This window comes from Plectropomus leopardus, chromosome 12 (assembly GCF_026936395.1).
Source record: "Plectropomus leopardus strain MGB_pleo_1.0 chromosome 12, ASM2693639v1, whole genome shotgun sequence".
NCBI classification, from domain to species: Eukaryota; Metazoa; Chordata; class Actinopteri; order Perciformes; family Serranidae; genus Plectropomus; species Plectropomus leopardus.
In genome coordinates this window covers 19,961,996-19,989,680 of record NC_142187.1, presented here as the reverse complement: position 1 = coordinate 19,989,680, position 27,685 = coordinate 19,961,996, and the positions used below count along the sequence as shown (strand labels likewise).

General features: G+C 41.5%; 1 protein-coding gene and 1 long non-coding RNA gene across 5 annotated transcripts in view; one reads left to right on the top strand and one right to left on the bottom strand.

The window, feature by feature from the left end:
- ephb1 (EPH receptor B1) overlaps positions 1 to 27,685 on the top strand; it is a 205,225-nt gene that overhangs the window by 153,028 nt on the left and 24,512 nt on the right. For 3 of the 4 annotated variants that reach the window (XM_088085417.1, XM_042497106.2, XM_042497107.2), the window contains 6 exons: positions 7,278 to 7,440; positions 11,032 to 11,140; positions 13,374 to 13,438; positions 18,656 to 18,844; positions 21,045 to 21,292; positions 23,598 to 23,813. In XM_088085417.1, coding sequence (XP_087941543.1) covers positions 7,278 to 7,440; positions 11,032 to 11,140; positions 13,374 to 13,438; positions 18,656 to 18,844; positions 21,045 to 21,292; positions 23,598 to 23,813 — 990 coding nt within the window. The remainder of the gene's footprint in view (positions 1 to 7,277; positions 7,441 to 11,031; positions 11,141 to 13,373; positions 13,439 to 18,655; positions 18,845 to 21,044; positions 21,293 to 23,597; positions 23,814 to 27,685) is intronic. The other variant, XM_042497108.2, reaches the window with a different exon arrangement.
- LOC148188093 (uncharacterized) lies at positions 2,595 to 14,605 on the bottom strand. The gene is made up of 3 exons (XR_015778147.1): positions 14,453 to 14,605; positions 3,542 to 3,726; positions 2,595 to 2,957 (listed from the first exon to the last, which is right to left on the bottom strand). It is a non-coding gene; the product is annotated as an uncharacterized LOC148188093 (long non-coding RNA).

Genomic DNA, 27,685 nt, shown 5'->3' with positions numbered 1-27,685 from the left:
GCCCTTGGACATAATGATACCCAGAGATCGGAGACTCTAGCTTTTTGTTTGGGCCCTTGTTTGTCCTCCTAAAGCTGATCGATAGTTATAGCAAGGTTGGTCATGCAAGATTTTTCCCCAAGTCTTTGTCATCTTAAGCTGAGACTTTTGCGAGACTTGGTGCACCTTTACCCATGTTCTGCTTTCCACATAAAAAGACAAAAATCAATAGAGTTTTATAAATGTTTTTTCTTTTTCTGTTGAGTTATTTATTTCAGACAAACTCATTTTGGCTAAGGTTGGTGGATCAATATTCACAGCTCCACCTTAGAATAGTGTTTGTCACATTAAGCATTTTCTATCGGAGAGAACAACAATCATGTTTTTAAATTATGTTTGCAGTTGGAAACTCAGTTATCCAATAATAGCTGCATTGCTCGCTGTTTCCCCCTCTGGCATTGCACAGGTCATGAAATTGAATCCGATTGCCATAGCCCTGAGAAACCTTATCTGCCAGACAGCTTAGTGTCGTGTAAATAACACTAATACAGCCTCCCATTAGCTCATGAATATCAATGAAACCTAATCCTATTGATGTTTATGTAGCATGTCTTCACACAAATAGATGAGCACGGTGCAATCACAAATTAGTGAATTAACGAGGACAAGATTGCTAATTGCACTGGGATGATACAGGTGACGGAGAGGTTTTGCTCTACGCTGTCTCCCTCTGTCTTATTGTACGCTCATATCCCCCCGTATCAAGAAACTGCACCAACATGTGAGTGTGCGTAAGACACAGAGGGTGAGTCAGAGTGATTGCTTTGTGGGCACACTCAGCTGTGAAGATGAGATTGCCACACTGGTGGGCCTCCCTTGACACTCTGTATTTTGGATCTGACGAGGCTTTTTATAGGCTCTAAACAGACTTTCCCTCAGCCAGCCACTGCTGTCCAAAGTGTCACTGCTGATGTGTTTTGGTGCCTGATTAAGCACCAACCCTCAGAAGAAAAAAAAACAGATGGTGGCAAATTAAATGCCATGTGTGTAATTTCCATACCAGTTAAGATTTATTATACACAGGCATGATGAAAAATCGGCATAAATTCTCAGTGACACACACTTTGGCTTGGGTTACTTACATGCATGTTTAGCCTTCTTGTTGCATATGAAGCAGGGAATTAAACTGCATTCCAGCGAGGTCAGTCCTGCCAGCTCTCCACTGATTCTCTGAATGCTTGAGAGGTCCAGAAAATCTGGAAGTTTCACGCAGCCGTAAAGTGATGATATGGCCTTTTAGTCATAAAAGGCAATTATGGAGGGATGTTTCTCACCATGTCTATCACACGTTCCCAGCTTTACCCAGCGCTATGGGTAACTTATAGGCTGCATAATACAGTCATAAAATTGACTTTTTATATAAAAATGGCCTTGCTATGTTCATGTTCTTTTTTATGCATCTCACCAATGCCTGTATTAATCTTAGAGTAGTCACACTGTTATGGTTCTGGAGTTGATTGTCTCAGTGTGCCTGGCACAGTCAGCTAGTCCTTAGCACAGCAGAGAGCTGTCTCTCTGTACACTTCATCTCACAGAAGGTCCCCCATTCCCATTTACAAAAGCAACTCCTCCAGCAGCATGGCATTGTCACACTCTGTGTTGAGTAATATCTCAGGGTAATCATAAAAGAATATTCCACTTTTTTTTCTTTTTCTTTTTTTTTTTGGCATCCATGTCTACAAAAGCTGTGGCCAAATAAATTATATTTTCAGGTTTTACATCCATCTCCAAAACGTGATATCTCAAAAATGCCTTAAGGGAATTTCTTTAAATTTTCTTTAAATTTGGCACAATCATCCACTAACTGAAAGATTTACTAATTAGATGGTGGTAGTCAAAAGTCAAGGTCACATCCTGTTCAGGTGAACGCAATATCCCATAAGTGCTTTGAGGGAATTTCCTTACATTTGGCACAAACGTCCAATCAGACTCAACAATAAGCAGATTAGAATTTGGTGATCAAAAGTCAAAGCCACCATTTACGTTTTGAAATTTGTTATTTCTTTGCAGCATCATCTATATTTGAAGTATTGTCATGTTTACATACTGTATGAGTCTAGACAGACGTGATATAAACTGCAACTCGACTGGTTGATGAAGGAATACAACCGTAAGGTGGTTATTCTGGTCATTTCAGTAACTTTATGTTTTCCTCCGTATTATTTTTGTGGTACATCTGTCTTGATTTGACAGTTCATAGAAGACAGTAAGTAATACAATTTAGAGTTGTCATGGGACAAAGGTCCACAGATAGTTTGGAACTTTTGAATGTCCTTTTGGGATGTAAACATGGATGCATCATTAAGAACTGGATGCCATGTTTGAAGATGGTGCCCTATTCACTCGCACATAGGCACATCCATATACATGAGTGGCACAGAAATATTTCACCGATACAGCTTTATTTTTATGATCAGTGTGCATCACAGAACTTGCAGCTACAACTGTGGCTACTATTTTACAGATGCATCTTAGCCGATGCTGTTCTGTGACTTAATTTCATTGTTTTGTTTATCTAGCAGTGATTAAGACCAAAAACAGTCCTTTTTAGGAGGCTGGGGCAGTGTGGGTGTGTTGTTTAAACTACCAGTGAGACAATGAAACAAGATCCAGAAAGTCCAGTTTGAGTAACAGTTTAATGTGTTTAAAGGCTTATGAGGCACCAAAACACAGGCATCAAACAGCCTGTAATACTCACAGACAGGATTTTACATCTTGGGAAAGTTACCACTGTCTTTCGTGTACCAATTGCAAGGTAAACAGAAGAAATATGCTGCAGTGCAGTGGCAGTTTGGGCTGTAGTCACATGAAGGAAACGGTTGAGTGTGCTGAAGTGAGTGCTGAAGGCTGTTCTCTCAACATGCTTCACTCCCTTCTTCAACCCACCTCCTCATTACAGAGTAAGTGGTACTGAGACCCTAAAAATTGGCAAGCAAGATGAAATGAATTAAAGGTTTTCAGAGTAAAAGTAGAATTCCATGCTCCCGGTCTCTCCATTTTTCTTCTTCCCTTTTTTACTCTGGTTGCCTGAAAATTTGGGGAGGGTGGAAATAACTCAGCATAGCGGAGGTCAGGCCTTCCATTAAGGCTGGAGCAGAGCAGCCACTGGCTCTGGTTACTGATGGAGTTGTGTGTGTTGGTGTGTGCATGAGTCTGTGAACTTGTGTCAGTGGCTGTGTGTGAGTGTCAGCACTAGTTCAGGTGTATCCCCTCTGGACGGCAGCAGTGCTGTCATGCAACAATGTGAGAAATTCAAGAGCAAATCCAAGTTTACAGCGTATCATCGGGTTCTGCAGGGTACTGACCGTAGCACCATCTGCAATTTTGGCACTCTGAAATCCCCCTCGTACTTTACATACAATTAGCAATTCCTCAGAAGAGAAGCCAGGAGAAAGTATTTATTATTCTTTTCTTCTCTCCCTGCCAGCCTTCAGAGTCAACCACAACACTTTTGTAGGGACACACAGATGTTGCACAGACAAGTTTAGATTTTTAATGGAACCTCTGAAAAGCAGGACTTGTGCGGCACTCCTCCCTCGGTCCCCCTGCAAGGGTATTCACATTTCCTCCTTCAGACTCCCTTCTTCTCTGCCTCTTTGTTTGTCTCCCACCTCGCTCACTCAGGCCTCCTTGTTAGTCTCCAGGTGAACCAAACGCATACAAAGAGTCATCTCAAAAAGGAGGTGGCTGCAAAGAACAAGAAAAACTAACAGAAAATGCTGGAGCAAATACATTTCCCTTCAAATGATTCTATAGATAATATGATCCTTCCCACTTCTCTCTAACCGTGCTCGCTAGTGTTTAGCCGTTGGCCTTGCAGAATTAGAATGAGAGGAAAATCTTTTATTTTGTTGTCGTTTGGCAATTAAATGTTTTTTGCATTATTTTAGTTTCTTTATTTCCGAAAACGATTAAGAAGCTTAAATGGTCTTTAATATCAGATGTTATCGCCATTGTATTTCCATACAAAATAATTACCATTTTCATTTTAGATTAGAATTCATGAGGTAATCATTTTAGTATCATTTTAGCATTTAGTAATAAAACCCATCTAGTCTCTAAGATTTAAATTGTTAGCCTATCTTTCCCCTCCTTTCTTTCTTTTTTTTTTTTACCTCAGGCAATATATTTTAATTTTAACATTAATTGGAGGGAGTTATTTCTTTCATTTCCAATTTACAAACATAATATTAGATTGTTCTCCCTCATACATACCCCTCCTCCCTTTCTTTGTGTGTGTGTGTGTGTGTGTGTGTGTGTGTGTGTGTGTGTGCATGCATGTGTGCATGTGTGCATGTGTGTGAGCCTGTGAAGAGGACACATGGTAGACACCATGCCTGTCTTTGAGCCAAGTGGCCATGCTGTCCATTTTGGGTGGTTGGCATTTTTTGAAAAACCGATCCACGCATGCACACACGTACGCGCCCGTGTGCGCAGTCACACACACACACACACACACCATACAGGCCCACAACAGTAATGGTTTTTGACTTGAACCCCCCCTCCCCAAAAAAATAAACCTCACAAAATAAGTGGGAGATGGCAGAAAGTGGCAGAAAGGAAATTCAAAGAGAGATCTCCCCTCTGCAGGCAGTGCAATGGTAATTGGTAGGAAATTGACAATTACCAAAAAAATGAATTGAACGTTTAAGAAGAAGAAAAAAAATATTGGACTTCCAGCAATCCAGCAATATGATTATAATAGATCCAGTGCTAATGGAGTACATCCCGCAAATGTAGTCGATCCTTTAAAATGGGTCCAATTAAACAGTCCAGCATCGGTTCTCAATGTGGTTCCACGTCCAAGTGGTAGTTTAAGGTGGTTATTGCACATCTTGAGAAAGCAACCAATAAACAATATGTATTAGGAAGACTTCTTGCTAAGTTTGTCTCAGTGATTTTACTGAATGCTGCAGAGCCCAAACTCCCTGCGGCGCTTCCTGTCTGTCACCCCTGGCAATGCTTTTGATTGGCTGCTCTGCCATCTGCCTCCCCACCTGCAGCTCTGTCTTTATTTAGCAAGTTAGGGTGTGGTCCTCATAATCCCCATTTGACTGGCAGCAGGAGAGGACCTCTCGTGGCTGGAAGTCCCTCCTGGCATGGCCTTTTATTGGCTATCCCCTAACCTGCTGGAGTGCCAAATGCCAGCTCATTTTTAAGTGGCAGATGTGGGTGTGAATGTGTGTATGTGTGTGTCACATAATCCCTATTTGACTGGCAGCATGAAAGGGCCATTCCTAACTGGTGCTCCCTCAAGGGATTCTCCCTCCCATTGGAGGTTTGCCATCTGTCTACTCACCTGTCCTCCATTCAAACTCAACAGATGGGGGTGTGGTCCTGAGAAATGCAGGAAGACTGATAGCAGGAGTCGGCAGCTCCTGACCCCAAATGGTCCGTGTGCACTCAACCATGTCTTATACCAGATGAATAGGTGACCATGGCTATGGTCTCTCAGGGGGCTTCATGTCTTCTGCAGCTCTTTCAAAATGCACAAGCTGCCTCTCAAAAGTCAAATTTCAGAAGTATTTGTATGCAGCACATCGGAGAGATGACAGATTGTGTGATCTCCTGGACAAAAGGTCCACAAGATGATTAAACTCTCTAAACCCAGTTACATCCAGCATTCCATTTATAAACATCTCTTTTCCTCTCAGAAATAGAACGAAAGCCTGCTGGTGTGATGCTCTCCCATCCCAAGCCCAAACATTTGTCTTCATCAAGCCCAGAGTGTCCAATAAGAGCTAATGTGATTGCACAAATCATTATGTGGGGTTGCTCCGTCTGCTCAATGACGGAGCAACCGGAATGATTCAATTACACCAATCAGATTGGATAATGATTTCGATGTGGGTTGCTTCTGCCTAGAGTTTCTTATCGCTTCCTGCCATCATCTTCCTCCTCCCTCCCTCCCTCGCTTCCTACTCGCCTATCTTCCTTTCCCACTCCACACTCAGGTTTGTTATTCATATTTTCTCAGTCACACATGTATTATAAGAGCAGCCCAGCATTAAACAACAGTGTGTTTACCAAGCGTTTTACTGACACCGAGAATTCTGTCCCTTCACTTTCAACTGCCCCCCCCCCTCCCGCTCTACAGTAAGTCTGCATCTAGCTATCAGCAGCCTGCAGTGGTGGGTGTAGTGTAGGTGCAGTCTTATTTTCTGGCTGTCATATTCACTCTGGGTTATGGGAAGGTGACAGGCCTAAGTAATTACTGATCCACTGTATCAGATACCTCCAGCAAGCCCCAAACTACACTGCAGCCGACTGCCTGACTGGCTCTCTTGAGCCTGGAGAGAAAAAGACAGAGATACAGGATCTGGAGGGCAGGACCCACGGTCATTTGCATAACGGACGGCTACGCACACATGCATGCGAGAAAACCACTTTTGAGATGATATTAACAGATAGTCAGCTGTAAAAAGTGAGCATGCGCCGAGATAGAATGTTACACACAGCACCGATTTTTATAGCATTCCCTTTAATGAAAAAATAAAATCTTTTCTGTGGGTGGAACTGGCCTGCCGTTGTCTTTAAAAGGCAACCTACTTCAAATAACAAAACAAGAGGATGTAATGTCAAACTTCTTGCAGTAATTAAACTGCCTCATAAAGCACATCTGAGGAGACAAATATGCAATGCTATTCTATTACTGTTCAGGCGCAGCTATTGCTCTTTGTAATTTGCAAGAAATGATTGTCTTTAATTAACATATTGTACGTGTGTTACCATATGAGTGGGAATTATGGCATGTGTGTGGATGTGTGTGTGTGTGTGTGTGTGTGTGTGTGTATTTGAAGTTCAAATTGACCAAAGCCTTATTAAAAACTGGAAGAAAAATGCATCATCTCTTGCTGTTTAAATGGACCTTTAAGACATAATTTTTAGGAGAGCTTTACTACCCTTAACTCCGTTCTGTCTCCTCTGTTTATCTATTTTTCTCTATCTACTGTTTCCATCCATCCTCTGTCAGTGTTGTTTAAGTTACATTTCCTGTAACTCTGATTTACAACAACTACACAACCTGAACTGATTTTCTCGAAATTTGCTCCACTTTCTAAGTATTATTTCCTGAATATACTACGCTTAATATTTCTTGTTGTTCTCTCACTGCCAAACTCCTGCTACCACCACTGTATCTCATTTCACCAGATTTCTTAACTGTGCAGTTAAACAATTTCCCGCTGACATCTTCTCTCTAAGTCACTTGCTCCTGGTGTGTCTGTTGCTCCTTTTAGGACCATGCAGAGATTAACTCCACCATCCTGCGAAGCCAAACTAACACTGCACGCGTGGAGGGCCTCAGGCCGGGGACAGTCTACGTGGTACAGGTGCGCGCGAGGACTGTGGCTGGCTTTGGCAAATACAGCAGCAAGATGTGCTTCCAAACCCTCACAGATGGTAAGGATTGCCGAGCCAGGAGAAACAGCTCACTCCGTCTCTCTCTATCCCTCTGTGTCTCTCTCTCTGTCTCACACACACACACACACACGCGCACACACACACACTCATACGCCCTAACTCTTTCTAACACTCTTGTCGCTCTTTGTATTTGTTGTTGCATTATTATTAGTAGGTGAGCTAGAGGGGAACCGTAATGTTTGATTGCACTTCTATTTCTACAGCTAAATTAATTTCCTTCACGGTCAGGTTCAAGTGTGTGTGTGTGCGTGTGTGGGTTCTTTGAATATGTAGAACGCTGAGTGTCTTTTGTTTGTGCAACTAACTGTGCTTGATCCAAAATGCTTAGCTAATTGGTTTTTCACCCGGCCCTTCTGTTGCTGGAGAGCCGTCCCAGAATGCATAGCTGTGATTAGTAGTTGATGAGATTAATTTTTTTGCCATGGGGGGGCTGGATTGTTGGAGAGGGAAAGGGGCTGAAGAGGAGCTGAAACACCTGCTCCACTGGCAAGGTTGTGGAACTAAGTTTATTAGTGGAAGTGCAAGGAGGTGTGTGTGTGTGTGTGTGTGTATGTATGTGTGTGTAGGGTTGGCGGTGGTGGCGTTGCGTGTCGCTTCTTCATGTAATACTTTTTCATAGACTTGCCAGGCTGTAAAATCAGTGCTAAAATTAACACAGCATGATTCCGTCTGGATGGATTAAACATGTGAATGGATGGCATTCACAAGATTTGCCAAAGTGCTGCCTCATTGTGCTTTGCCTGACTAGTATTATGCATGTGTGCAGTAGTGGATCTTCCTATAAGCGACATAGGTGGCTGCATAGGGCATTACCCAGAGAGGAGGCACCACAATTCTCCCCTAACTGTTCTTTTCTTTTTCTCTCTGAAATTTGAAAAAAATTAAGCCTAAGGGAAACATTATCTAACGGTCAGTCTGTAGTAGGGATACCGCCTCTAGTTCTGGCAATGCAGTTCACCTTAATGTGTTCACAAGTGAATGATCATCACAGTCAGATCATGCAAGATCAGGGATCAGATGGTTTTCAAGCCAAGGACCCCTTACCTGAAAAAGAGACAGCGCAAATGCAATTTGTTGAATGGCCACTTGAGGCTGGCTTCAAAAGAGAGTCCGAAAGAGTCCTGATAGGCAACTGTGTCAAAATGTCCAACTTTATAGCAGAAATAAACATGTTTACAGCCTTTAAAAAAAAGTTTCTGAAGATAATTTTAACATTCGTAACAACTGTTCAAGGGGTGAATTTCTATGTAACTCACCCATTTACATTTTATTAAGGCTTAAAGTTACACATATTTAAGGATTGGCTGCTTTGAGTGACAGGCTGTCTGCCAATAATGTCCTTGGCTTCTCAGTCAGATCCACCTATCACTCCTCCATCGTGCCAGCCTCCCACCTAAATATGGTGACTTCTGGCTCAAGAACTACAAGATGGCGACAACCAAAATGCTAAACTACTAAAAGCCAATGATTGACAGTAGCTTTGTCTATTATTTTTACATTCTATAGTTGTCAAGCAGAAAGCTATATTTCCCTCAGGCTGTAGACTTGACCTGTATCTGAGAGCGGAAACTCCACTTTCACAAAGATCAAAGATTAATTTTTGAGAAGGAATTAAAAACCTTTCAAAAAACGTAGCAAACAATACTTTGGCGTCCCCACCTTCAGTAACCCTGAGGACTCCCAAGGGGTCCCAGCCTCCCTGTTGAAGAACCAGGTGTTAGATCACTGATGGGGAGGTGAAGTGTATGTGGAGACTGTTAGAATAAGAGAAAATGAAAAGCGATCTGGGGTACAGTAAGAAAAAAGGAAGATGACAAAATTTGCACATACTGTATTTCTTTACTGTGCAGGCAACTGAATCTGCTTGGTCTGGCACTGCACATGTAACCAAAGCTCTTAATGTATCAAAGACAGGCGTGACTTTTACACATTTAATTCCGTTAATGAAAATGGTAACGATGAATAAGACAGTGATGATCTTAAGGGAGGGTAAGATCGGAGGGATAATAATAATGATGATGAAGGTGATCATTGTGGCTATTTACCCGTTCAGAGCAGATGTAGTGGCACAGTCACGGCCCCTTTGCATCGCCCTCACGGTCACAAATTATCTTCCCCTCAAACGCATGCATGCGCTTCGCGCTCGTTCGCACTGTTTACAGTTCATCCGTTGGCTCGCTGCCATGGCACGACATTCGTCAGGGCAATTAGCAGCAGCAGCAGATGCTAGAGAACTGCTGACAATCATACCCACAGCTCCACCTCCTGCCCCTCTGCAGGTTTCCCCTTCCCCCTGTCAAGTCGCTCCTCCATCTCATTTAGGCACCACCTCGCCACTCAACCACCGCTCTTCCTCCACGTCTCAAAACATATAATCCCTTTTGTTTTCCTGTCACCACGTTTTCATACACCTCCACAAGGTGTCCTTTTGCCACTCTCACATACACAAACACACACACACCTTCAAGCAGCGCAGATGTGATTGACAGATGTGATGAAAAAGAGTTGATTGGTTCATCAGTAGGGTTACTGATGTTACAGTTCTCCAGTTCTGTAATAGGCTGAGGCCCTGCTAACTAACTGATTGTAATAGGAGCCTATTTACCACAAGAACAGGTAGCTGTGTGATTTCTGGCTGTCAGGGAAAATCACTATTCTCATATGGGTGAAGGGGAGATTTATCTGGACCCCTCATGCCTAATATGCATCAAAAGAGAACAGGAAGACTGCCTGGAAGCTTGAGAAGCCGGAACATCATTCACACTGTTTGCTTGAAACACACTTGATAAATGTACAAGTTAAAAGAGTGAGCAATTCCTGTCACATTGAGTTTCCTCATATATCCCAGCTCTCACGCTGCTTCGAAGATGCATTAGTTCTCCCTTTATCACTTTAATCCAATAGGCCCATTCTACACGGGGGATTGGATTTAGAAGCTGCTGATTTGCCTGCAGCATGCTAAATCGTGCATTGCTTTAACTACAGTGTTTGCTGGTGCCAGAGTCGCGGGAAGACAGGCACACAAAAAGATAACCGAGGATTCTGCTGTGTCGGGTTTTTAGGCATTTAAGCCGCCTCTGAACCACCACCATGCCCGGCTATGTGCAAAAAACATGTTTGGGCTGCATGTGTGATTGGCAGTAGATGACTTTCCTTTTCAACACCTGAGAAACAACATTCCAAGGTGCACTCTCTTGTCCGCTCGTCTCTGACAGGTATTGCGGCACTGAAAGCTGAGAGGCGCCCCTCACTCTGTCTCACCATCAGCTTTATGCTTCTCTGTCACTCTCTGTCTCTCTGTCTCTCTCCAGGTTTATCAAACACAACCTGTCAGTCAGTCTTGCTAAAGCTCGCCGGATTTCAGTCAGCACCCCTCAGCAGAGAGATCTATATGTTTTCTTTATCCATCAGTACACCCAGTCCAACCATTCTGCTCTCCCTTTTCTGCTCCCTTTGCCTCCCAAACACACACACATACACACCTCCAAAATAAACACAGTTATGCTCCTTAAGCACTACCTAAGCTACTCTTAATGTCTGAACTTCTGCCCTTCTCTTTTTGCAACACAGATGACTTCAAGTCTGAGCTGAGGGAGCAGCTTCCTCTGATTGCGGGGTCAGCGGCTGCAGGAGTGGTCTTTATTGTTTCCCTTGTTGCTATCTCCATCGTTTGCAGCAGGTAACCACATTTCATTTTTCTGTCCTTTGCAACAAGGTACTTCCTAAAGCTTGTTATTTCACCCGGATGGATGTGGTTTCGCTGGATGCAGTAATGCACGCCAAGCTCCATGACTTTCTCAGCCCCTGCTCTGAGCACGCGTTCATACTTTATATGATAACCTGCATGCACCTTTGTGCTCTGATGAAAATGAGAAGTTGGAATTAGAGGCAAAGTATGGGCAGGTTTTTATACGTAAAGCTTATAAAATTAGGCAAACTTCAATGAATAATACATACTAGGGCTGCTGCTTAAAGTCAGAGATTTGAATTATCAGTCGGAGACCCGTCAGTTGACTGAGATTGCTTGCAGTATCTGGCTTTTGTTTCTAGTGTCTGTAAAAAAATAATGTTGCACATTTGCAATTTGTCTTCAGCCCTGTTAGCTTGTTTACTATATTATATACACTGTCACACTGAATGTCCCACAGAGCCCATTCAAACTTTAAAACTGCATATGGAAAACAAAATTGTTGAATAGTCATACTGAACTGCCAAATCTGATTTGTTTGAGTCAGGTACAGCCCATATACACACATACAATACGAGACCAGTTGATTTGATGAATGTCAAGTATGAAGGCAAATTGAGATATATATGTTTTTGTATTATTTGTATATTTGGTCTCATATCTATGTAAATGGAAATTGATGGTCTGTGTTCTGATGTCAGTGCAGTACCCTGCATCAATAGATGTTCAAATAGGTTTACAAGGCAGACTGCCATCTGAGTAGAATTTTTGTGGTTGGACATAATTTATTCAGTCTAAATGCTAGTGTTGTTTAGCGCTGTTTATTTGTAAATATTTTCCAGTATAATTGTATGATGGTCAATTTTAGAACTAATCAGTAGTCAGGTAAAAGTCAAGTAAAAATCTGCAGGAAAGTCTAGTGATGGTCACAGCTGTGCCAGTAGTATAAGGAGAAAATATTAGTGTTCATCTTTGTAAATTCCTGTTTAAAGTTAAAGTTAGGTTTGAGGTCCCCTGCATGTTTAATTGAAAGTTAAAGCTAAGATTAAGTTGATATACAACTTTCTAGGTTACAATTTTGTCAGCCTATCCAAAAAGCAACCAATACAACCCAGTGTAAGCCAAGAATGCACATTGGTGATACAACACTCTGTATGACGCTAAAGCACCATGTCCAGGTGAAATACCGTGTATTTAGGGGGGCCCTCACAATTGATGCAGAAACTGCTGCAATGTGAGTGGCAGCATTGCTATGTTTGTCCACTCTGTTTTTCATGCTCCCAAGTTTTTCTCCTTAAAAAGACAGTAGCAAGAAATCTATCCCACTTTTGCCATAGCATAAAGCTTCCAGGGGAGCTGTTGCAAATATTAATAATAACCTATGCTTACAATACAGAAGGCCCACACACTCCTCCATTTGTCAATAACTATTGAAAGACAGATGACAACACAGCATGAAGATGGATTTCCGTCACATTGTAATGGATTGCACTTTTTTTCAAATCAGAATCTAACCATATATGACTATGCTGCATATAATACATTATGTCAAATTGAAATTCCACAGTGACATTGACCTTCTTTGATACTGAAACTCGTCCAGTAAAGTATGTTTTTGAGACGTTTAGTGTTAGTGAAGTAGCCACATCCCTGGGTCATACTTTGAAACATACATCATGTGAGCTCCATGTATGAACTCATAGTGCTTTTAGTAATAGCAATCACTTTGACTGAAAGGAAAGCCAAGTTGACATACTTCAAATTGAATATTCAATTCCACAGAGACCATAATTCTACTACTTTGCCCTGTTAACTTACTTAAGTCAAGCCAATTTAATTTTGCAGCAGTTAGTCACATTGTCGCATTCCTATCTTGCTCTGCTTTAAATATATGAAAGTCGAATTTTCTGCAGAGCTGTGTGCAACTTTGAGCAAGTAAAGTGTTCATCAAACAGGCCGCGCTCTTTTGATGCCGAGGCAGAGGAGACAGATGAAAAGCAGAGAGATCCTATCAAGGTCTAATTAAAAATCAGCTCATTTTCATAAACTTCATTTGCCATTGCTAACCCTCTGCAACTGATTCAATTTCAGCCACGTCATTTTCAGGCCATACAGAGAAACATGAAGAGTAATAAGCCCTCGTTTACACTTCCTTTCATCCTGTCATCTCTCTGTCTCTCTTCTCTCTCTTTTTTTACTCTCTCAATATTCATCGCTCCCTCAGGAAAAGGGCATACACCAAGGAGGCGGTGTACAGTGACAAGCTGCAACATTACAGCACTGGAAGAGGTGAGTCCATCCTAATAACTTTAACTAGTATAAGCTGAAGTAGTTGGTTTTTCATCCCATATGTTAAGTTTGTCTGTTAATTTGCTGAATATTTCGAGAACCACTTGGCAGATTTTGGTGGCCATATGGCTTTTTATGAAGCACTTAACATTTTGGCCCATATCTCGTGAACTCAGAGACGTTTCCTGGATTTCATGGTTCAAGATGAATGCATTAGTTCAGCCCACGCAAATTTCTGCATGAGCAGAACAATATTTTTCACCACTCCTACTACAAATTTAATCCAATCTTTGATACATTTGGTGCATAAATTACTTTTAGTAACTAAAATAATAAGAATTAAAAATATATATTTATTTGTCCTTTAATACACCATGCCAAAATTGGTTGATAGATTATTTTACACATGGTCTTTTTGATATTCCTCCTTGTACATATTCTTCGTATTTCCGACAAGATTTAGCTACTCTCCAAATATCAGGGCAGTTTTCAGGCAATTAGTATGATTTTCTCTTGCTGCGTTAATTTAGATGCAGATGCAGTTTAAAGGGACAGTTCACCACAAAATAACATAAAAAATGTCTTTCACCTGTAATGCTACTAAGCAGTCTAGATTGTTTTGGTTTGAGTTGCAGATATCATCTGTTGAGTTGTCTGCCTTCTCTCCAGTATAGTGGAACTATATGGCACTTGGCTTTCTTGTGCTCAAAGTGCCAAAAAGTACATTTAAAAAACTCAACAGCAATGTTGTTTTCCAGAAATCATGACCCAGTTACTCAAGATATACCACAAATTCTAATGGAAAAAAAAAGTAAAACATAAAGAGGATAGTGCTACCTAGATGGAGATTTAGTCTTTTCTGAGTGTTGCCACAATTATTGATATTTGCTGCACCTCCATTTTCTACTTTTTCCAGTTCTCTACTGCTGTCATATCATGTGCGACATAGGACGTGTACATAAAGCATGTACACAATGTACTAATGGAAAGGAGGTTTGGTAAAAGATAAATTACCTGAGGCAGCAGGCGTCTGGATGTAAAAGACATTTTCCTTCCTTTACACAATGACACTGACTGACATGTCATCTCTCAGGGCTGTACGATAGCCGTGATTGAGTCATGTTTCAAGCACTCCCCTGGCACCGACTGATGAGGGAAAGGAGCCTGGAGGGACACACATATAACACCCTACACACACATACAGACAAAAGGGGTGTGTATGAGATTTGTACCTCAAATGAAAGGCCTGTGTACTGCCGACCTAGCAGTCTGAAAAGGGGCTCACTGGAGGGGATAGAGTTTTGTTGAGCCTGACACAGCAAAGCGTTTCAACACAGTTACTTTGTGTCAAAGCTCCAGCAGTGCCAGCCGGGGGCTCATTAAACCTGCTGTGGGCTGAAGAGTCAGTTTTGTCACCGGCTATCTTTTGGAAAAACCAAATGCAATTAACATGAGTGGTGAAAATAAACAAAAGATCAGAGACGCTTGCAGCCCTAATCATCAAATAGGCAATATGAAGTGGAGAGGAAATAAAACGCTGATAAGGGATCCTATTCATAGGTTTATTCCTTCAACCCTCACACCGCCAACACTCATGAAGTAATCCCCCCACCCCCCCAACCCCATGATGCATTGTTGTATTCTTTTCTCTCAAGATTTGACTGGCAGTTTTGTAATTACAGTATTCAACGCAACAATTAAATAGCATGGCTCAGCCAATTGTTTTGGGTGAATCTCCAAAAAAGTGTGTTGCCGGCTTTCACCCAGCTGCCTACTGTTCCAGCTGTTGCCACACACGTCAGGTGATGTCTCCTCATTCCCAGCCCACCTAATGTGACAGGCGTCAAGAGGGATGCTGTTCACACTGTAAATTCAGTTATGCAGCTCTTGCAAAGTCGTGGTTATGAAAATGAGACCTCTAACGTTACACCAAACACTGGGTGGGATGTCATGACAAGCAGATTGGGACACACGCATGAACACACACATCATTCCCACAGATGATTCAAGTGCTGCTTGTGTGGCTTGGATGCATTATTTTTTTTGTTTTAATTGCACACATCATCGCATCATCAGCACCACGAGCGTTCATCCCAGCACATTATACACACCTCACTGCATCTGAGCATTTACAGTTTTTTTCTCAGTGCGTCTATTCCCTGTTACGCTTTTCCACACATCAACAACTCGTCAACACCAGCTAATTAATAGACAGACAGACATTTCTAAGCGCTGCATGTTTACTGCATGCCCTAATGCTTCTCTGCATATGACTACCAACACATCTTTAGATCGCTAATGTTCGAACCCTGTTTGGTGCTTTGTAGCTTCAGCTGTTGTTTGTTGTTTTAGCATCTGGCACTCACACTGAATGAGATTTGGAAACCTATTCAACAGATCTAGTTATTGTTAGATGCTAAATATGTTTATACTTCAGCTGCTTCTTTTTTGATGCCACTGCACACTGCATTCATGTGAATTTAGAAAGTTGGCTGTGGAGTACATGTTTGACACAATTGGTAAGCATCTGTACACTGTTAGGACACTTTTCATCACCCTTCATCCTAAAGGCTCATATATGCTCATATACTGTGTAAAAAAAACCCCAAAAAATGCATCCATTTCACGCTGCACTGCCCCCACATTATCCAGTACTACTAGTACTGGTCCATTTTGTCCATACCCATAAGCTTTCAGGAAACGGACAAAGGCTCCGTCTATCTCCATTTCCGTCTCTGTATCTAACGTTGAACATAAATGACTCCTTAGTCATAAAGGTCAAACCCTTTTTGCTGATCAGAATAATATCTTTCACATAGTGACTTATAAAAGGCACCACGGGCCTGATAAACCCAAACTAACATCTATACAAATGTGGCTGTTAATCCCGCACAATTTTTAGATCCCCACTGTGATTTCCATGCTAATAAGCTGCAGCGTGTGTCTGACAAATGATTTTCTGACATCAAACGACGGATAATTAGTTTGTGTTTAGGAAATAAACTCAAACTCATTATATTCACAGAGCCACAGAATAGATTAGTGTGCATCTCGGGCTGACATGAAATGGGACTACAGGCTTACAGTGTCCTGCAATTGTGTATGTTGATTTTTCAAAAGTGGATAATCACATAAAACATATAATTATTATATACTGCAATTGCTTAATTACAAATATTGCCAGGCAAACGGAATTAGAAGAAATTATGTTTCTTTGGTGAGAGAACTAACATATGAAAGAATTCCTTTAACTTAAAACGATGAGCATTTATCTAACTACTGTTTCACTGACAGACATTGCTGTTTGTCTTTAGGCAATAAGTAAACTCTGTGTTCTTGGACCAGTAATTTGATTTTACCCAAAGCCAGTAATAGATTAATCTAAGCATTACTGCCGTACGGTTGATTTGTGGATACATTAGGGCCATTTAGTAAACGAGCAGGGCAGACTAATAACAGCCTAAATGCCGGACATTGGTGAAAATAACATGGTTAAGTGCAGTGCAGTAAACTGTCATTTATAATTCAGGTCAACTAAATACGCTCAACCGCAAAAGCAATTATGTCATAGCCTCGGGAATTTGTTGAGATCTAGAATCCAAATTCATTAAATTTATGAGTTTGTCCATTTTTCCTATTTATGCTAAATTTAATTGAAAAAGGTATGAAGTTATGTGTTATATGCCCATGAGTCATTGCAGCAGCCATGCATTCTCTCCCGAAAGGCTTTTTGTTTTATATGTTGGCAAAAATAGAATTGATGTTTGGATACATTTGCTTCATACACTCAAATGAAGGACCTATAAAATATTTAAGCAGAAATCAATTTTTTATCTGATGGCCATAAAAAGATGAGTCCAGTTAACCAGGGCTGTACCACAGGGAGAGAGAGAGATAAACTGTTTGCATTTTAAATTATATATGAACGTGGCCTCAAGACTCTGAATTTGAAAGTAATGGGTATGTGTAGGTAGTGTGTGCGCATGTGTGCTTGAGATTTGTGCTTGTGTGCTCTCATATGTTTGTCGTTGTGTACGCTCCCTGCCGAGATTTTGAGTCCCGCCCAGTGGTGCTGCTGTGTGCGAGCAGCTTGGCGACACTTGTAAATGAAACGACTTTAAGGAATGCAAAGCTGTAAACCCTCTGATGGATTAACTTGAATCCAATCTGTATGGAATCTCTAATGAGCAATTACGTTCACACAGGCAGGGTTCAAGGCAATTAGTGCGGTAACTAGAATCAGCTTCTAGTCAAGAGCGAGGTGAGTCACCTTGATCCCTCCAAGACCAGACCTTATCCTCCTCGCATCTCCCGAGACCCCTCCCTCTCTCAACATGGCTCATGCAAATAAGCAGGCACAAATTGACTTGATGGAGATGGGTTTATTCCAATCATAGCTGCCAAGATTTTGACTAAACAGCTCTGAGAAAGAGGGCTGCCCTTGGGTGTCAGTGTAGAAATGATGATTTGACGTCTGCTCGCTCGCCGTAATGTCCATCATGTGGCAGCTTGTATTGAATTTGTTTACAAGTGTTTTTCGGCACTCCTTCCCCACACGGCCTGTCGACGCTTAAAATCTGTCCTCCGTTTGCAGGCATCTCCAGTCTGTGAACTGAGTCACCTATTGCAGAGCAGCATAAAGAGCTAGTTGATAGCGCAGTGGTTTTATCTCTTTATGAGCTCCTATAGGGAGATGCTGTGGGGAAATTGGTTCTACCACTATCAAAGTGCAGAGACTGCTAGGGTAAGGGATAAAAGGATAAAAAAAATCTGTCTACATTTACTCTTTCTATATACCCCCATCCCTTCATCTTTCCCTTCATCTTTCTCTCTGTTTTTTTTTTTTCCGGTTCGCTTCCCCATTTTAAAAACTGAATCATCAAACCACCATTTTGTTGTCTGCTCTACTCATAACAGAGGCTCCTCCTGCAATAACCCACCGATATACTATTTAATATGTGCAATATGTGCGAATATCAATTTGCATACTGTAGTGCTCTTGCCTGTCTCTGAGGAGGACCATAGAGCAAATGGAGTTATCATCATTTACAGCTGTTAAGAGCTTGTAGTGATTGTAAGAAATGCTGTGTCACACTGTGATCTAGGCTACGACTTCTAGGGCAATCAGTCGTTGACACTAGACAATAGCCAAAGGAAGAAAAAACAAAGAACAGTGTCTTCTTCTGGAAAGCTCATTTAGCACTTTGGTTGTTCTAGAACTCTCTTTGCGAGCCGACATGTCTAACTGCCCCTCCCCACTGGGCTGCCCGACCCACTTCTCAGGCTCCCCGGGGATGAAGATCTACATTGATCCCTTTACCTATGAAGACCCGAACGAAGCTGTGCGAGAATTCGCTAAGGAAATTGATGTCTCCACGGTCAAGATCGAGGAGGTCATCGGTGCAGGTATGTAGAAATATGAATGTATGTGTATTTATGCGTAAGGAAAGGTTAATGTGGACTACTATATCCTCATGTATTTCTGTATGTTACACGTGTGCTTGTGTCCAAACAAGTTTACCATGCGTCTGTTCAAGGTCGTGAGGCTCAGCCCTCTTGGCAGCCACATCAGATGGGAACATGTCAAGGGCCCATGTCAAGAGCACTAGCAGCATATAGGCCAGCTACCCTGGGACCTAATGGCAGTAGAAATAACTCAAGCCTTGCGGCCTATTCCCTGTGCTTCTCTGTTTTTGGGCCCTATTAGTATTGCTCTCGAACATGCTCTACCTTGCCATTTTAATTGACCGTACATGAAAAATAGGTAGAGGCTTGTTGTTTTCTGTCCGTAATATGGATGTCAGTTTTGGTGTATTTTGCTTTCAGTAAGTTGACACCTATAATTGGTAACTAACCTGCTGAATTTTTAAGAAAAAAAATAACATGAAGTTTGCTTTTCTTTTTAGTCTAGTGCTCCATTGACTCAGTGAATTTTAATGCTATCCAATTAGAGGGAGTGAAATTTTAATGTTTTGTGATGTATGTAAATGTCTTGACTTTTTGTTTTATTTTCTGTTGGCTTTGCTGACAGAAGGCCAGCTAGTCACGTGAACATAGTGGAACATAGTGCCCACTGCCGACCCTCTAGTCTCCACTGGTTAGCTAACATTAGCCATTGCTGCTCTGCACTGTGCACCAGCCGTAATGCCGTCCTGACCCAACAGCCCACCCTTCGATCTCCTCCTAGAGCATCCTGCTAAGTAAGCAGCTCCATTTTTTGAGGCAAACGGTCTTTAGCATTGGTAACTACTGTTAACTCTGTTAGTGCCATAAGTAATGTTAGCATGGCCAGTGGTGCTAAAATAGATAACAATTATAAAAAAGGTTTCACGGCTCAAAATGAAACTGCTTGCGTTCCAGCGGCGGGACGGCCTTGCTGCAGAGACATGGCGGCCACCCTCTGGTCTCCTCCTACGTCTCCTGGTGAGCAAGCAGCTTCATTTTGAGCCACAAAACCCATTTAGCGTTGTTAACTATGTTAGCACACTAGCCAAACTGGCACCGCTAATGGCGCTGGCAGACCTAACGGCAGTTAACAATGCTAAAGGGGGTTTGTGGCTCAAAATTTAGCCACTTAGTCACCAGGGTTACTTCGGAGGAGACTGCAGGATGAGCATAATATTTCCACAGCAACACTGTTTGGTCAGCTTTACATGCTGTAATCATCAAATGAGTGACACCGCTGGCAAATGTTAGCTCCCACCAGACCTGAGTGGTGAGCGGTGCAGTAAGCTGATGAGTTACAAAATGAATCAATGGACAAACATGTGAAACTAGTCAAAAATATTCTCTGCAGTTTACCAATTAATGATTAAGTCTTGATATCCCTATTCCTGAATTATCTGTTGTGCATTTTTAAAATGTCTGCTAAAGTTGATGAACTGGTAGTTAGCAGCCCATTGGTTTGAAGTATATTCTGAGCATCTGGAGGCTAAAAGTAGCAGCTTAGCATGTCCACATGTCTCTTTCATGCCTTCTCCTTTGGACAGGACACACCTATTTTTACAGCAGGAAGGACATGCTGATACCAGATGTGTTGGTTCAACAGGGGCTAAAATACCCCTGGTAATGAGCCTGGGCCTTGAATAGCTCCTGAGGACTGACCTACTCAGCAAGCTAGGTGTGAGGAGGTGGCGGGGAGAGGATGAGGGTAGGGATGCAAGGGGACTAACTAATTAAAGATTTCCGTTTTTGTTGATTTCACTGTGTGGTGTCTCTGCAGGACACCAAGGTGGTGATAATTAATCAAACGGGTTGTGGATATTTACCAGATAGTGCTTGCCTGCTATACTTTGATTAGGGAATAAGAAGACACTTGACTGGCTTTTAGGATAGATGAGTATTATAAGTCAGAGGAGCCACACTGTTAAGAATATCATGAAGGAGCAACACTAGAAGAGTATCGGACAACATTTAGCATGCTTGATGAAGACTAAATGAAGATCTATAATTTCTGCCAAGGGACATGAGATGTAAATAAGCTTGATAAATGAATAGATTTAGATTCCATCAACTCTACTTATCTATTGTGTGATCACTTTTTGATCACACTAGATTTGTGTTTGACAGAGCAACCACTGTGCACATCTCTCTATCCCCCCTCTAGGTGAATTTGGGGAAGTTTACAAAGGCCGCTTGAAGCTTCCTGGTAAGAGGGAGATCTATGTAGCCATCAAGACCCTGAAGGCAGGTTACGTGGAGAAGCAGAGGCGGGATTTCCTGTCTGAGGCTTCAATCATGGGCCAGTTTGACCACCCCAACATTATCCGTCTGGAGGGTGTCGTCACAAAGAGCCGTCCAGTTATGATCGTCACAGAGTTCATGGAGAATGGTGCCCTTGACTCATTCCTCAGGGTGAGTAATTTTTGTGGACACATACATGTAGTATGGGGTAGTCAAAAGTCATTTTCAGGAACTATTCAGTTGAATAGGAACCTTGCATAATGGAAATTAGAAGCTAATTGGAAATTAATTGTTAAACAGTCCCGGAAAAGGAGTCCATGCTAAGAATTGCTCCTAATACAAATTAGAACAGGCCTTCTAAACCTATCTTGTGCCAACAGAGAATATGTTTCACCACAATGAACACGATTTCAATCATTCTTAATTTGAAAATTTCCACCAGCTAGCTCTATCAGCCTTTAATTTCTCTATTAATGCCTGGAGCTTTTAATGGACTCTTCACACTTTCTTTTATAGTCAGGATTGAGCGGACATACAGCTTAATCAATATTCAACTCGCTTTTTTCCTCCTTCAATCTCATGGATTGCTGTTGTATTCCACTTTGATCTAGGGTGGGTTTAAAGGGGCTCTTTGAAGTTGGCTTTGCTAACCGCCACATCCGACTTGTGTTTCCATCGATCTCCCTTACCCTCTTATTTGTTACTGTGTTTCGGGGGTTCAAAGCTTGCTCTTCAGAGCATTTGCACAGGGGTAGGGGCACCATGCTCGGATGATGAAGAGATGGATGCCTGCATGCCCAGATGGAACAATGCTCCAACACCTGCAATGAGCAAGATTGGCTTGAGGAATCTAATTTGCTTATCTAAGAAAAATTTTCTTTTCCATATTAAAGGAATACTTCATCCCCTAAATGACCATGTGTATATCAATTACTCATACACTGAAGTCTGGAGGAAAATGTTTAATTTGCATGTCTCCATGGTGAGGAATCCAATAATGGAAAAAAATCCTGAACTGAAATCATGGGCCACCACCTTTAACGACAGAAAAATTAGGAAAACGTGTTGACTCAACCCTTTGCTGCATGTTGATTCCTCTCTCTCTCTCCCTTTCACGCTTAAACTGTCCTGTCTATTAAAGGCAATAAAAGCTCAAAAAATAGTCTTAAAAAAAAATAAAACGTGTTGACAAACTCTCATAAAAACATGTGCAGTATATTCAGTTGTATGCTCAGTCCTTGCCAAACAGAAGGTACTTTCCAACTGGTAACTAAACTAAAAGCAAGACTTATCTGAGCTCTCTTCAAAGCCAGACTCCGTTGACAAAAACAGTAATTTTACACAGCTAAACATGGGAGCTGCTGGTCTACTGCTGAAATATTGTTTGTTATTATGTGACTTTTGTGTTTTGAGGGATTACTTTGGTCTTTGCAAAGTCACACAACAACACGATGATCAAGGCAGTGGTAGACGACCAGCATCCGTTTTCAGCAAGCTTATATGAGTCTGGCTTTTAAGAGCGTATAGATAAGTTTTACTTTTTGTTCAGATCCCTGTCAGAAAGGGTCACCCATGTGGGAAGCATTAAGTATACAACTGGATAAATGAGACTTGTGTTATACTGGTATGAGGGTTTGTAAATGGATGTGTTGACATAGATTGTTGTTGTGAAACACGGACAACTTTGTATTTGCAATCATCAAGAATTTGATCTGTATTTGGATTCTTCGTTCACATAAGGGATGCAAGAAAAACAAAATTTTCTTCACAAATTTAGCTTAAAACTGTGAGTAATTGATAAACAAATTATCATTTGGGTGGTGTAGTATTCCTTTAGGAGGATTTGAAAGGCAAAAAAAGGAATTAAGGGTGTTGATTTTGTAACAGCAAAGTGTAAACAGCAAACATTTAAAACAGAGGTGCAGGGAAAAAAACAATCTGAAATAAGTGAACATAATTACTTCCTTTGTAAAATGGTCGCTCCAAACTAAAATAGATGGAGAAAGCAGGGAAATTAGGCTACTTGTTTCTTACGTACATACCAGGTCTGACAACACCTCTTGTCCCATTGCCACTTTATGTGCATGTAGCCTCTGGCTGCAGCAATAATGATATACTACAAGGTCTTTATAATTCTGGAGGAGTGTCCCACTGGGCAGCCTCTCTGAAGACATCAAGACTACATGTTGTCTATAAAATACATCTGAAAATAGCACATTTATTTCTGCACTGATATTTCCTAAAAAAAAAAAAAGAGTCCAATTCAAACTGCGTGTATTTAAAATAACATTTTAAACATAGATATTTTTTTTGCCATTCAGTGAAGAACCAACATAATTAGCTCATTATCATTAAAAAGCAGTAATATTAGCATTTTCTGACACCTCTCTATCCTCCAGCTATTCTCATTTATGTTAATTGTGCCAAAGATAATATCTAAATAACCATTTTTATTTGTTTTCTCTCTGTCCTCTAGCAAAACGATGGTCAGTTCACAGTGATTCAGTTGGTGGGGATGATGCGTGGAATCTCAGCTGGGATGAAATATCTCTCAGAAATGAACTACGTCCACCGTGACCTGGCTGCACGAAACATTCTGGTCAACAGCAACCTGGTGTGTAAAGTGTCTGACTTTGGCCTGTCACGCTACCTACAGGATGACACCTCTGATCCCAGCTACACCAGCTCTCTGGTGAGTACTTTCAATGTTTTATTTATTGCTTGAGTGCCATGAGAAACTGTCTCTTCTGCTCATCAAGTTTTTGTCTGCGTTTTAAGTGTCCAGTGAATGTTTTATTGACATATACATCAGTCAAAGCATCCTAAAAAACCATCACCCATCAGTCTAATCAGTTTTGCTTTTATCTGACGCTGTCTCATTCTTTTTGAAGGACATGGCAACCTTTCACCTTTTCATTGCCTTTCATTTTATATTAGCTGTCTCTCTTCCTCATCCTCCTTCCTTCTCATTCCTACACCCTGCAAGTCACGGACCGGAGGTCTGTCACATCTTCATTAGTGTGGAGACAAGCCTCCTCTGGGAAGGCTCCTCTCTCGTTGACATGCCCAGAGTGCAGAGAAACCAAAGGGCATTGCAGCCTCTCAAACTGACAGCTACCACCCCCTCTCCCTCCCTCCCTCCTCTCCCTCACTCCTCATTCATTATTACTGGGGCATCATGGGAGGCTTTGGCTCCTCATTAACTCCTCCACACTACAGATCTGTAATTATTAGCAGCCATCGTTAGTTCATCTTCTGCCTCTCCTCTTCCTAATTCAAAACACACTCTTACACCCTCGCAAACACACGGCACAGGTCATTAGGACTCCCGGCATGCCTGAGTTTGTGTATGTGTTTTTATTTGAGTGTCTGTGTGAATGTGTAGCAATGCACATGCACAGGCATGCATGTGCATGTTTGTGTGGGTGGATGTGTGCATGCCCATGTGCAAGTGTCTCATATCACCTCAATGACTCTGCTTTGAGAGTCTTTGAGACTGGTGCAAATTAGCTTGTTTTGCTGCCAATGTATTGTGTGTTGTCTGCATTTTGTAGACTGTAAGGTCCTGTGTAAGATATAGGACATGGTTCAATATTATTTAATTCTAAAGTAGATTTTATTTTAAGTGTTTATTATATTGTAAGTTCACAAGTGTTGTTCAAATACATTTTTTTCTTCCCCAAACCAATTCAGACACCTGGACTTGTAAATGGGCTGATACTGATCTGAAACCATTTAAAAAAAAAAAAAAGAAAAGAAAAAAGTTTCATACTTAGCCTAAGCCTATATGGATGTTAATTAAATCATTTGTAAAACATGAAAAAATACACTTAATGCCATAGAAATTGCCAAATTTGTGAAATATTGCTAACAGCTAATTTTACACCATCTGCTGGAAGCCAGTTCTTATTCGTGCTCTAAAACAGTAATTGGCTGTGTCCTCACCACACAACTTGCTGTGTAAGCTACTGTTTTAGAGTGTAAGAAGAATATATCTAGGTGTGAAACTACTTTAAAGTTTACAAATGATGTATTATCAGAGCAGTGCATAGACTTACGTATTTGCCAATACCCAGTCCAGTATTTTAAAGTTCAAGTTTCAGAGGCATTCAACTCTAAAATTCACTAAACTTACAATACAAATATACTTACAATATCCATACATTTTAGCCATACCCTTTTGTTATGCAAGTCACTGAACGATGTCCTGTATTTCACCTGTCCTACTCATATTTTGAGTCACCAGCCATGGTGACATTGCCTTATAAAACCTATTCTGCCAGTCCTATCTGAGAGTAGAGATTTTGACTTGTGTCTGCAAACACTGAGGATATACAGCATTGTGGTAGCACTGCAAACAATGTGAATAAATGTGATTATATTCTGCTATAAAATGTTCTATTTTAGGATTAGTTTTAGAGGTATTTCATGCAAAACTTTAGATCAAAAGCATACAGTCATATAGCGTGTGAGTCAGTGCTGCCCAGATATGAAAATAGGGTTCTCAAAATAATTTGTCTTTATCTAGGCGAAGAAACAAAACACAGAATGTACTTTACTTCTTTTATCCGCTCCGTTGTGGCTGTACTCAAGTAGAAATTGCTCTCTGTAAGAATTATTACTTTATATGCAGAAACACATGCAGAGTGTACAGTGTAAATGACTGGCAGGAGGTGGTAACCCAGGTGTGAACAGGAAGTGTCATAAAAGCCAAAGGAGACATGACCTCTTATTGGTGTGGCTGAAAGCTAATTGCTCCCCAGGAATAGCATCCTTTGTATGCTTGACCCCTCTGGGTAAACCTTTGCTGAATGGGTCTTATTTAGCAACAAAGAGGAGCAGCATCTCTGTTGTCAGAGCCGCTGAGCCTGCTAATAAAACAGGGTGTAAAAGGTGGGGATTGGATTATAGATTGCAGTCGGCATTTTGATGTTGTTTAATGCAAACAAAGTCTCCTTGAGGGCATTATGTGGAGAGCCAATAGAGCAGGTGAGGTTTGAAGTTTGAACCAGGGGAACTGTTTTGATGGTAACATGCTGAGGTTTTTTGATGGTGTGTTTTTTACTGATAGAGATTTTAAAACAAGCACATCAAAGCTTTGGCTGTGCTTCACTTTCATACTGAGTGCTGCCTTATTATCATAAGCAGATGAAATCTTCAGCTACATAACTATTTTTGTTCCTTCCAAATCAAGAGAGCAGTTTTATTCGTATCGCATAATGAGAGTCCGTCAATATGCTTGTTAAAATCCAAAATAGAACTAAGTATGAACAGCTGACATATGAGGACAGCTCATAAAGAGTTAGCTGATGTTGCCACAGACTTTCATGTCACCTGTCCTCTTGATCCCTCATAGGCTGTATTCAGGGGAACATGCAAACAAGCATGGAGGGAAGCAGGGGTCCACAGGTCCCACACAGGGTCCTATGCTGTAATTAAGCTATGCATGGTGCCCTTCAATCCTTGACTTCTTCAGCTATGACCTGGCTCTAACCAATCAGCAAGCGAGGCTGGCGTGGCAGACAAGGCCGAGGGAATCCGGGAAATTAAATTGCGCTGACATGCAGTGATTTACATCGCCATCGACCTCCTCCTTCAGCAAATTAATCACCCCTTTCCCTCTACTGCTTTTTCTAATTTTTTCCCTGCAATTCGAGGAACAACAATTACAGTGCCTGTGGTGTGGTGCTGGATGTATGGTTAGGGGGACATGCTGGTAATTGTGTTAACCCTGGATGTGGGTTCACTCCGGAGCAATGTTGTGGAGGTTTCGGACAGAAGGGGGCTGTCCTCCCGCTCCGTTGGCTGCTAACCAAAGTCGTGATTAATTAGACTCACAGGACAATACTTGTACTGCACTGGTTTTGCTAAGGTGATGTGTGCTAATTAATTTAAAGACTGTGTGTTTCATTGCGGCCATGGCTTTCTTGCATTTGTATTTGCATCGCTGCTCGATTACATATACATGGTTGCATGGTTTAAGAAAAATCACCTAGGGAGTCCACACAAGTCCAGGTGAGATGTGAGTGACCCTGCTTACCTGACAAATAAGAGGATTGATTATTGAGAACCTGGCGATGCAAGAAGACTTTGACAATACTCTCATTATTCACCAATCCATTTACCTAGCCACCCATCCATACATCCATCTATCTGTCTTAAATTTTTTTTCACCTATCCACTTCTTTCCCTTCTCAAGGTTTTCCCTGGAGCAACACAGAGCTGCATCAGAGCGGCATTCTCAGTGTAGGTGTGACAAATGATGCGTCAGAGTGTTTACGGCCGTGATGGGTCATATGTTTTATTCTGTTTTGTGGTCACGGGTGAGTGAAAGTCAGAGGTCTGTACATGGTTACTGAGGTTTATGGATAAGATTTGAGTTGATTAGGAAAGTATGTGTGGATTTGTTTCTGAAATCTGGCATGTGAGAATAGCGTTTCAAGTCTATAACAGCTTATACAAGCAGTGTCACCCTTTTTATTGACATTTCGAGCCCACAGTCATTGGCAGGTATGGGTCAGGAATTTTTACTTGTGCCACAGCTGATGTGGAAAGGCTGTCCTT